We start from the raw sequence: 11,833 nt of genomic DNA on the forward strand, positions 1-11,833 counted from the left end.
TTACAAACTCTCAAAGCTTCAGAACACATTAAACACAATCAGACCTTCTGATTCAGTTTGATTAAATGCATTTTGTTAAGTACTGTATGTTAAGTATACAATGATCAGCTGTCTGCTAGAAAAATACAGAAGACAGCCAATAGGTTTCAGATATAGTAAAAAAACTTGAGAGCATCAGGGTTTCTAATAACAATATGACAAAGGTATCTTAGCCATATGTGTTTTTGATTGCGGATTGAATCACATCATATATTTTAGAGCAGCTGCAGGACAAAACAAAGGAGTCAAACCAAAGAGTTAGGCTACAGTAGCAAAGGTGTTAGATTAATTCAGATAGCATTTAAAAGACTTACCTTTTTCCTGTTTGTAAGAATAGTGACAACAGCAACAACACAAACGCAGATCACTGCACCCAACACAATGATCCAAGTAAAATCTGGAAGAAAACAAATGGAAATGTGACATAAAACACTTGAAAGAAATCAGGAAATATTAGACTTAATTTAAAATCTAGAATTTTAGACATGAGGATTACAGAGTAGTGACAAACCCTAATATATATAATGACTTTGAAAAAGGTACCTTCCTTTACCATCTTACCATCATCATTATCGTCATTCCCACCATGCACCTGTTGGACCTCAAGAATCATCACCATCGTTTCTCTCTGAGGAGCAGAGAGCACTCGTGCTGCACATTCCACCTGCGTGCTGTTGTTACGTGAACCTGAGAGCACAGCTGTAGTGGTGACAGTGAATGTAGCGTTGGTGTTGGACACACTGACAGTGTTGTACTGTGAGAAGTTGAGGTCTTGTTGTGAGACACTGAGTGTTACAGTGGGAGCAGGTCGACCAGTGGCTGAACAGGAAACAACCTACTCTTCAGTAGAGTTTGACTCTCTGACATCAACAACAGGTTCATGCAGCTCTGTGAAGGATCAGGAAATATTATCAACATGCTCTTACAAACACACAAGCTGCCTACACATTTATGTCCTCCTTGAGGCACTTGTTGTTGGTTAAAGAAGGTAAAAGTTCTCACCATAAACTTGGTGGCAGGGTTTACCTGTGAAGGAGCCTTCAGGATAAGTGTTAAACAGGCAGTGATAGAAGGCTTCATCTTCCTATGTCACATTCCTGATGACTACGATGAGTTCTGTAGTCCAATATATTTAAACTTAACTTTATCTGTGAAGCCGTCATTCACTCTCTGACCAAAGTACTTGTTGTAGGTGGCAACATTTGTCTCCACATCATTTGAACTTTTCTGCCATGCAACCTGAAGGATGTCTTTAGTCTCCAAGAGCTGACAGCTCAGTTCAGCATCTTCTCCCACTGCTGCCAGCACAGTCTGCTGTGTTTGTATCACTGCTGTTAGAGCTGCATGGAGGAAATGAACAGTAAGAATTTCATGCAACAAACTTAAACTGAGTGAAAGAAACAGATGCCACCTCCCTCAGCTTTTCTTTTCTTTTCAAAGATTGATAGACAAAAGCAAACACGTTTCACCTGTTGTACCTCTAATGTGAACATCAGTTACTGCTGAACCGGCTTCTTACCTGCTGGAAGGACTCCGTAGACAAAAAGCAGATATACAAGCACATTCTGTCGCATCATTGCTGCAAGTAGCTGAACTGCAGATTCCTGAGTGCGAAAAAAAAAAAAAATGGAAAAGTTTTATTTTGAGCAAATGTGACCACATTTACTCCCACGCTCAAAGCCAACGCAGAAAAAGCACTTAAAATCACTAAAAGCAACAAAACGTCCTGCTTTTTATTTACTTTTGCAAAGCTAGTTTGGCTTCCTGAGAATAAAATGTAGGGTGTCACACCACAAAAGAAGTGACGAGCAACTTCATGGTATACCTCTGTCTGTTTCACACTGTTTAAAAACAAACAAACATACTACATACAACAAGCCATACAACAAGCATACAAATTGCTCACTTTTTTTTAAACAAAATGCATTAAGTTACACCACCTCTAAATATTCATCCCTGAAGATTTAACATCCCAAGCGTACCGAACTATATGAGCTGGCACCAAACGAGACTGTCATGGTCCTGCGACCATGACTCGGTAACTTTGTGTTTGTGTTCTTTATTGTTATTATTCTCTTTATTATTCTTGGGCTGTTTTGGGATGGTTTGTGTTTTGGGATTTTAGATACTGGGTTTTGGGTTTGTGCTCCCTCTATTGGTCCCTGGTGTTAGTGTTCCCCTGTCTCGTCAGGTTAATCAGGTCCAGCTGTGTCTCCCACCTGTGTGTGATTTCCCAGTGTCTCTCTGTGTACTTATAGTGTGTGTTTGCCTCTGTTCCTCGTCGCGTCGTCTGTATTCATACCTTGTGAAATCCCCTGCGTGCTCTCCCTGCTGTTCTCCCTTCATGTTCAGGTTTGCCACTCCTTTGTGTAGTTTATCCCAGTTTAGTTCGTCCTTAGTTCTGTTTGCCATCTCCACTTTATGTCTGGTATTGTTAATAAATCACCCTTCACATCTGAATAAGTGCTGCATTTGAGTCCTTCCACTCTTCACACGGCCGCTGCCCCGAACCGTGACAGTGACTGTGTGTGAGACCTGACTTGCACAGCAGACTTTGTTGAGAAAATGATATGCATTCATTACTGTGCCGCTTCTGGTTCCCATCAGTTAAATGCAGAATGGTCTGATGCTGTTTCTCTTCTGTTTAGTTTCAGTCTCTGATGTCTACAAAACTCTCAACTCTACTCTGGGAAACCTGAAGAAACAGAGACCTCCAGTGGCCAAGCTGAGCACCTGCTGCTGAAAGAAATAGAAGAAATTCACGCATTGTTTGCATTGTGGAATAATTCCTCAGCATATCTAATTTGCCACAAAGAAAATCAGCCATATTTTTGTGGGATTAAATAAAATAACAAAACAAAGCAGTATTTAGTGTTTTTATGAAATAAATTACATGAAATGATTTATCTTATATTGTCTCCTGAATGTTGCCAGCACAGTCTGTTGTGTCTGTTGAACCTTTAACAGGGAAAAATGAATCAGTCAGCAGCAAACAGAAACACTGGCTACAGCAGCATCCGCTTCTTATGTTTTGGAAGGACTCACACACAAAAAGCAAGTATACAAGAACGCAACGTACCATCATCGTTGCAAGTGACATTGTTTTAGTTGAGCTGCAGACTTTTATGGGTATAAAACAATGAAGAAGTTTATAGTGAAAAAATATATGCAAACTCAGTGCAGACATACCACACAATCACAGACAAGTCTAAAAAAACAACCCTGAAGAAAAACAAGTTGCTTTTCTTTCTGTTTTTGTATCCCCAGGAAGTGAAAAGCAAGAGAAACATTTATATTTTTGCCATTTCCCAGTAATCTGTATCAGATCCTCAAGTAAAGATCATTGAAACAACCTGAGCAATCGCACATGATGAATTTTTAACAGGAAAGAAAAAACCTTACATAAACTATTTATCCAATTAGTCATGATGAAATGTGTTCATGTAGAATAAAATGCAACTTTTAATTATGGGAGATGTTAATAAACAGAGAATTGTGTCAGTGAATGCCATCAGGGGTTTGTCAGCAATATTATTCTGATGTACCTTTGTCCCACCTGATTACCTTCATTAAACAGCAGCAGGATAGATGGTGGGTCTGCAGAATGACACACGACATGCAGAATCTTTTATGTTCCTCATTTTGTGTCATTTTTATCTTTTATAATATTTTTTTAAACGTTGAATAATAATATTGTCTTATTAAATTAGAATTTAAAGTGCTTCAAAAACTGCGAGCCACACAATAAAACACAACCAACTTGCATGTCCTTACAAAAAAATTCAAGATTAAACAGGTTTATTGTCACTGTGTTATGGCAAAGTTACAGCTATGGTGCGTTGGAGTGTGAGATTCAAAACAAGACAGAGGTAAGTACATATCCTTTATTAAAAGTATAAAAGATAACAACATGAAAAATATTTTCACTACAGTCATGCATAAAACAGTTCCTCCTGTTCGAGGTTAACATAGCAGATCATCTCCCTCCAGCTCCGTCTATTGCCAGCATCCTCCTCTGTCACACCAACACTCTGCAAGTCCACCTGATGGCTGACCCCAGTTGTGTACTCCTCGCATGCTCACCTTTCCACCTGTCTCTCTCTCTCATTCACACACATGTATTTTGTCTTTCTTTTATTCCTCTTCTCTACAATGCATGCCTCCACTGCTCCAGGCTCTTCATCTGCTCCCTACTGTCACTACAGATCAAAGTATCATCTGCAAACATCATAGTTCACATAGACTTCTGCCTCATCTCATCAGTCAGCCACATCACCATTGCAAACAAGAAGGAGCTCAGAGCTGATCACTGATGTAATCTCATTTCCTGAACCTACCTGTCACTAAAACGTTCGCTTCAGCACTGCCTCACATCCTTATGTCTTATGACCTGGCCCATCCTCACATACTTCTCTAGATCCAAAAATACCCAGTGAAACTCATTCTGTCCTTCTATATTCTTCTCTATCAACACTCTCAAAGCAAACGTCACATCTGTATTCCTCTTTCTCAGAATAAAGTCATACTCCTTACTGATCATCACTTCTCTTCTTAACTAGCTTCAACAACTATTCCCCATATCTTCATGGTGTGGCTCATCAGCTTTATTCCTCTGTAGTGACTACAGCTCTGCACATCACCCTTGTTCTTGAAAACTGATACCAGTACACTTCTTTTCCGCTCCTTAGGCATCCTCAGTCTGGCTAAAAAGTCCACCGCTGTCTGTCCTAGACACTTCCATACCTGCGGTTGATCCTGGTTAAAGGCATGTCATCAGGATCAATGGCCTTCCACTCTTCGTCTTCATCATAGCTGCCCTCACTTCCTCTTTACTAATTCTCTCCACTCTCTGATTCATTAACACTCTGATTCACTCTACCTTGCTCTGCCACTTGCTTCATTCATTATCTCCTAACAGTACTCCTTGTTACTGAGCAGTTTTCGCTGTAGTTAATCGCTCCTGTAAAATAGTCAGATGTCAGATGTCTATTCATATTAATGTACAGAATTCACCTGCTTGCTGCTACTACTGCACTACTGCACATTCACCCAGTGTACATACTACATGTATATATATATAATGTTCTTCCTCTACACCCCCCCCCCCCCCCCCAATTTTTGCACATGTCGAGGAGCGTGTCAGGCTACATTTCACTGTGTGTTATACTTGTATAACTATGCATGTGACAAATAAAGAACCTTGAACCTATAGTTAACCACGCTAACCAGCTGCACATCCTTTCCAGCTCAATCTCTCTCTGTCACTTTTTTTTATTTTTTTTTTTATCTTATCTTCAAGTAGTCTCAACTTTATTAATGTAGTACTGTAACTCTGTTCCAGGCATACTGACAAAAGCACTTAAAGAACTCACTTTTAAAATATTACTCTGCTATGCTTTTACTCTTACTTAAACTCAAACTATGTCCACACACACTGATGTTTTTTAGGAATTTTGTTTGCATGTTTACGCGATAAATGGGCTGGCAGGAGTTTCTGAAAAGCTCCTATTTTACTGATACCAAAACACTATTTACGTTCAGACTAAAGGCCAAAGCTACGTTCACCAAAATGTACCTGTGACCGTAACCTCACACCGCCGCTTTTTCTGCAGCTCTTTTGTTTCTTTCAGTCTGTGGTATGTGTGTAGCCTCTTCATATTTTTGAGGTGGATTTAAACTGTTTCCAACACCATCCCTTTCATGTGAACGTGTAGGGGAAACCCTTGATTAGCTAAGCAAGTTCATGACCAGCTTTGTGTTACTGAAAGATATCCTGGGTATGTTAAACTAGCTTCACAGTACAGGGCCCTTGGCAGCTCATAGTCACTGAGTCAACCACAAACTCCTTTGTATACTGAATTATTTTAGCACCATGAATACAAAGTAGAATATTAGTGAAGTGGAAATCATTTTACCATCATTTTCACCATCATCAGTCCTCTGCCAAATTATTTTAATCTTTCTACAGCTTTAGACAGAGCAGAGGATGGGATATAGGATATATGTCAGGTACATCTTTAAAAATAATTTTACCAGAAGTTACACATGTTCACATTCCAACTCTGTGTTACTCTGAGGCATGTATTTATGTCTACGTCTGAGTTACAGCTGATGGTTTTAGGTGATCCTTGTTGCACTGTATTTAACTGCTGTTAGACTGTATTCAGTTTAACAGTAAAAAAAAATGCCACGCATTTAAAGTGTGCATGTAACTCACATGGTATAACGGCAAGGTATAAAATATTATATTTTAGATATTTTATTGCTATAAAAAATTTATTTCATTTTAGCAACATAATGCAGAACATTTTAGACAGCAGCAACAAAAGATTGGTATTTTTTTTGAAGTGCTTAAAACAAGATAAACATTTTACAGTGAGCTGTATAAAACGTATGTAAAGAGCCTTAGATGGAAGCTGAGTTTTAGAGAAGTAAAGATGTGGAGGGGTCATCAGTCTGTGAAAGAAACATTTTGGGGGTTCAGTCAACTAAAGAGTCAGCGAATCTAGAGATTCTACACACACTGAATCCATACATGCAAATTTGAACCCAGCAAACATCTCCCAATATTGGTGTCTATGTGGTGCAGATTTAATAAACCGAGGGAGGAAAATTAATACTTACACAAAGACACATCGATTTATCTTCCAAAGAATTATTAAATAAACATGTAGAAAATGGATATTTATCAAACTGTCTTACCAATAATGTCATTGGCTGATTTTTGTGGTATTTTATTTGTTGTTCTCAGGGTCCCTGAGTGACAGAAGGATTTCAAACTTTTAAATAATAAATATTTGCAGATATTAGACAGGTGTCAGTGTAGGTCACATATAAGAGTCATAAAGCATTCTGTTTTAATAGGAAGAGACACATTAAAATAGGACACAAAATAAGTCAAGAGTGAAAGTTACCTCTTCTTGTCTTTTTTTTAAGCAGGACAGCTATGAAAGTGGCTACACAAGCAAAGACTATCTGCCCCACTGCTACACCTGATGCAATGATCCAGAAGGAAACTGTGAGAAAAGCAGGAAAAATATGACACTGATTAACACTGACACATCAATCATGGATCACAGTGAAATGTAGACCTACTGAAGTCATTGTTATTAGCTCCAAATTGACTCAGATAGCATCACTCTATAAATCTGTGACTTTGAAAAAGTTTCTCACCATTATAATCAGCAGTAGCAGCAGCATACACCTGCTGGACCTCAGGAACCGTCACCATCACCTCTCTGTGAGGAGCAGAGAGCACTCGTGCTGCACATCCCACCTGTGTGCTCTGTTTAAGTGAACCTGAGAGCACAGCTGTAGTGGTGACAGTGAATGTAGCGTTGGTGTTGGAAACATTGACAGTGTTGTACTGTGAGAAGTTGAGGTCTTGTTGTGAGACACTGAGTGTTATAGTGGGAGCAGGTCGACCAGTGGCTGAACAAGATACAACCCACTCTTCAGTAGAGTTTGACTCTCTGACATCAACAACAGGTTCGTGTAGCTCTGTGAAGGATCAACAAACACTTTAAGAAAAATGATTTTAAAATGCGATCAACATCTGACAAATTTTCATTTGTTATCTTTTTTGCTGGAGCCTATTGTAATTTGAAGAAGGTAAAAGTTCTTACCATAGACTTGGAGGCAGGGTCTACCAATAAAGGCTCCTTCAGGATAAGTGTTAAACAGACAGCGATAGCATCCTTCATCCTGCTCTGTCACATTCCTGATGACTATGGAACAGTTCCATAGACCAGCATGTTTAAACTTAACTTTATCTGTAAAGCCGTCATTCACTCTCTGGCCAAAGTACTTGTTGTAGGTGGCAACATTTGTCTCCACATCATTTGAACTTTTCTGCCATGTGACCTGAAGGACGTCTTTAGTTTCCAAGAGCTGACAGCTCAATTCAGCATCTTCTCCCACTGCTGCCATCACAGTCTGCTGTGTTTGGATCACTGCTGCTGCACCTTTAACAGAGAAAAATGAATCAGTCATCAGCAAACAGAAAGACTGGCTACTGAAGCATCTGTTCCTTACCTGTTTGAAAGACTCCACACACAAAAAGTAGATACACAAGCACACAATCTGCCATCGCTATTGCAAAGTAACACGTTTGAGATGAATAGGAGACCTTTTTGGATATCAAAAGGTGTAAAAGGTTGGTAGTAAGTGAATAAATGCACACTGAAACTACACAGAAATCAGGGCAGACATACCGCACACTCACAGTTGAGTTAAAAAGTAACTGAACGAAAACAATTGACTTCTCCTTCAATTCTTTTTTTTAACACAAGGAAGGGATCTGCATCAGATCACTTCCTTGTGCTTTCTCAGTAGTCTGTATCAGATCCTCAACAAGTTTACAAAAAACATGCTTTTTAACAGGAATGCCAAAAAGCAAAAAATATTACCTCAAACAAATTATCCCATCAGTTATGGCCTGGTCGTGACCTGATGTCACGCACACATGACCGTGGTTTTGCTGTTTGTCACATTATTAAAGTCAGCATTATGTACTGTAATATGCAGACATTAATCTGAGACTCTTTGGATCATTCTGAGTCTCATTAATTATTGCATTAAAACAGATATTTCAATGTTGTATATCAGATATCTGAGAACGAAGAAAACCAACTATGTGTTTGTGGTGTCGCAGAGCTGTATGACTGCACTTGTGTTCATTATGGGTCTGTTTCTATAATTTTGTTTCTAACGTGAATATTTGCACAGACTGACAAACTTCATGTTTCATTCAGTTTATGCAGACTCAATTTATCTTTGATTAAGAATAAAGATGTTTTACTATTATAGAATATGAATAAGCTCTGTTATAGCACTCTGTATCATTTTAAACATAAAAGGCTGGATGTTAAAACCTTTGACCCTCTTATGTGTTTTTAGCCACAGCTTTTTAATCAACTTTATTAAACAGCGGTAGAAATGTGACCATGTGCCATCACTGTTGCAAATGGTCAAGTTTTAGTTAAAGTGCTCTGGGCATAACACTCAGAGATAAACAAAGTAAATATAGACACAGACTACACAAGAAACACTAAGCTTTAACACTCACAGGCAAGCGTGGGTGTTTCTTCCCTTTTCATGCTTCTTCGCCTAATAATTAGAGTTACTATTGCATCAAGTTCCCATTAGTCTAATGCAGAGGAGGCCTTTGGTTGTAGGGTATTTTTATTTAAAGTTTCACGGTCCTGGGTCTTTTGACCCAGCGGTTTGTGTTTCTTACTATTATTATGTTCTTGCGTTCTAGCTTATTCTTATTAGACTTTTTAGTTCCAAGGGTTTTGATTCTGTGCTCCCTCTGTTTAGTGTCTGCCCGTGTGTTCCCTCTGTTCTGTCTGTATAGCGTCTCTGAGTCCAGTCTGTGTATTTCCTGTTTTTCTTTGAAGGTCCATGTCCTATTTCAGTATTTTTAGTTTCGGTTGCTCTGTCTTGTTAGGTCTAACTTCTCCCGACTGTGTTCCCACCCGTTCCTTGTTCCCTCATGTTCCTGCCTGTGTATTTATAGTGTGTGTCCTCCAGTGTTCAGCGTCACGCTGTACCCTCATCTTATGCTGTGTGTTCTGTTTGCCTGCCTGTGTAAGGTTATTTTTGTATTTTCAGTCTGTTACTTTTGAGTTCAGCATTAAAGCTGTTTTGACTTCACGGTTTGCCTCTATGAGTCCTGCGTTTGGTTCCTCCATACTGCCTGCCTGCACACAGCCTTGACATAAAGAGCCAACGTGATGCCTATTAGCTTCGGTAACTCTACCATTATATCACTGTATCAGGTGAGAAAACATCCTCCATCTCCACATAACTATGAAGCAGCATAGTTATCCTCTAAAGTCTCTGTTTACTTTGTTCCAAAACAATCATCTTAACCAGAGACGACATCAGGACTTGTTCAGTAATTTACAGGACTGAACAACAACAGCAGCACAAGTTCAGATTCTAATTTAGATTGTATGTCCACTGCAGTTTAATCTGCTATCATTTAGTTAATATGAAAACAATGTTAGTGTTAGATGTTTAAGTCTGTAGTCGGCTTCATGTTCGAGTTAATCCTGTAATATAGGCTAATATAACTGACAGGGGATTTCTAAACATCACCCCGCAGTTCTTCAGCTGAGACACCTGAGTTAGAAAACACAAACACTGCAGTTGTCTTTTACTTGCGAGGACGGTCACAGAGCGCTCTTCCTTGCAGGAGGCACTCACGGACTCGCGCTGTATCACTGTCAGCGTTCTTTATTTATACAAGCTTGTGTCTGTGTGTACAAAGATAACAGAGTTATTCTAAGAACTCAGAGCTGAGGTTCCCCTTTTCTAAGTCTGCATGTTCTTACAGAAAGAGGAAGCTGTTAGTTGTTTATCACACAAGAGTTCATGTCAAAAGTCACATAGACATTTGCTTAGTGTTCAATAAAAGAACACATTTCATGAAGCTGATCACACTATATACAATTTCCCCCTGACAATAACTAAATCATTTTTTTTTAAAAATACAGTTAATTACATTAACCCTTTCATGCATAGAGGTCACTACAGTGAACAGCTATTCAAAGGCTGTTTGCTTGTATTTGTGTCAGTGTTGATGGTGTACTTGCACATAAACCACTACATTGGACACTGATGTGTCACTCCATCACAACTCTGGTCATTTAATGTTACTATAGATGTACGACATGTGTCATTTTAATTATTGTTATTTCATCCTGTCATGCATGAATTATGACAACCTCAATCTTTAGGCATGAAAAGATGAATAAAAATACTTAAAGAAAAAATCCTGATTGAGGTTGTCATAATTCCTGATTGAATGGGTTACACAATGGGTTACACTTTTGCAATGAAAATAAACCAATAACAACAAACAAACAAACAAACAATTTAGGATTCAACAGCTTGAGGCTACGTCCACACGTACCCGGGTATTTTTGAAAACGCAGATTTTTCTATGCGTTTGCACCTTTTTTTCCACACGTAAACGGCGTTTTCGGTCACTGAAAACGGAGATTTCTAAAAACGCCTGCCAGGGTGGATATTTTTGAAAACTCCGTTTTTGCATTTACGTGTGGACGAGAAAAACGGAGAAAACGCAGTGTCAAAGGTGTGCGCCTTTTTTGATGTCACACTGTGCGCCACGTTGTTTTGGTGAAATTAATTTCTACAATACTGTTACTGTTAATTGTACTCTCTGCAGTGTTTAAATGCTTACATATACACACACAGTTGCTGTCCCTCCACACATACGACTCGGTTCTGCTTCTATGCCCCATCCTTGTTTACTATTTCCCACCGAGGCTTCTAGACTTCTGATTGGCCAACATTTCTACACGGTTAGGAATATATCGCCACCTGTTGCTTTGGCATGTTCGTAGCAGCGTTTTCCTTCATTTCTGCGTTTACGTGTGGACGGGATTATTTTTTAAAATGAAAACGGAAAATCTCCGTTTTCAAAAATACCCGTGTACGTGTGGACGTAGCCTTATTGTGACTGTGCGAGGACGGAGCGCTGGAGTGTGACATTCAAAACAAAACAGACAAATATTAAAAAAAATCTAGTATTAAAGTATAAAGTGTCAGAAATATCAGCATTAAAAAAATAAAAATTAACAATTGAAATCTGGAAGAGTGGCTAAAGCTCAGCCCCAACTGGGTCATGTTTAGGCACAACGAGCCTTAACAGATCTCCAAGCAAATGTCTAAAAAATAAAGGACTCGGGGTGTTGCAATGACCCAAAGTCAAGAGCTCAAACTGACTCAAATGCTGTAGTGGGATCTTCAGAGAGCTGTGCAA

The 11,833-nt window shown here is 39.0% G+C and overlaps 1 protein-coding gene and 1 pseudogene across 1 annotated transcript; both read right to left on the reverse strand.

The window, feature by feature from the left end:
• Positions 1-254: 254 nt before the first annotated feature.
• LOC146642369 (OX-2 membrane glycoprotein-like) lies at positions 255-1,613 on the reverse strand (annotated as a pseudogene).
• Positions 1,613-8,128, reverse strand: LOC146642370 (nectin 1a-like). The gene is made up of 7 exons (XM_085399296.1): positions 8,074-8,128; positions 7,665-8,003; positions 7,213-7,539; positions 6,954-7,055; positions 6,742-6,795; positions 3,585-3,636; positions 1,613-1,643 (listed from the first exon to the last, which is right to left on the reverse strand). The coding sequence occupies exons 1-7, from the start codon at positions 8,126-8,128 to the stop codon at positions 1,613-1,615; spliced, it is 960 nt and encodes a 319-aa protein (XP_085255422.1).
• Between the last annotated feature and the right edge of the window lie 3,705 nt (positions 8,129-11,833).

Source organism: Rhamphochromis longiceps, linkage group LG23 (assembly GCF_057381845.1).
Source record: "Rhamphochromis longiceps isolate RC_006_pf linkage group LG23, R_longiceps_female_GT1.1, whole genome shotgun sequence".
Lineage (NCBI taxonomy): Eukaryota > Metazoa > Chordata > Actinopteri > Cichliformes > Cichlidae > Rhamphochromis > Rhamphochromis longiceps.

What these genes read in the sequence shown, in the direction of transcription:
- LOC146642370 (XM_085399296.1), bottom strand. Translation starts at nt 8,128, where the DNA reads ATGGCAGATTGTGTGCTTGTGTATCTACTTTTTGTGTGTGGAGTCTTT. An exon ending in TGCTACTGCTGATTATAATG is followed by an intron (nt 7,056 to 7,212) that starts GTGAGAAACTTT and finishes CTTTTCTCACAG; the next exon opens with TTTCCTTCTGGATCATTGCA. An exon ending in TAAAAAAAAGACAAGAAGAG is followed by an intron (nt 6,796 to 6,953) that starts GTAACTTTCACT and finishes TCTGTCACTCAG; the next exon opens with GGACCCTGAGAACAACAAAT.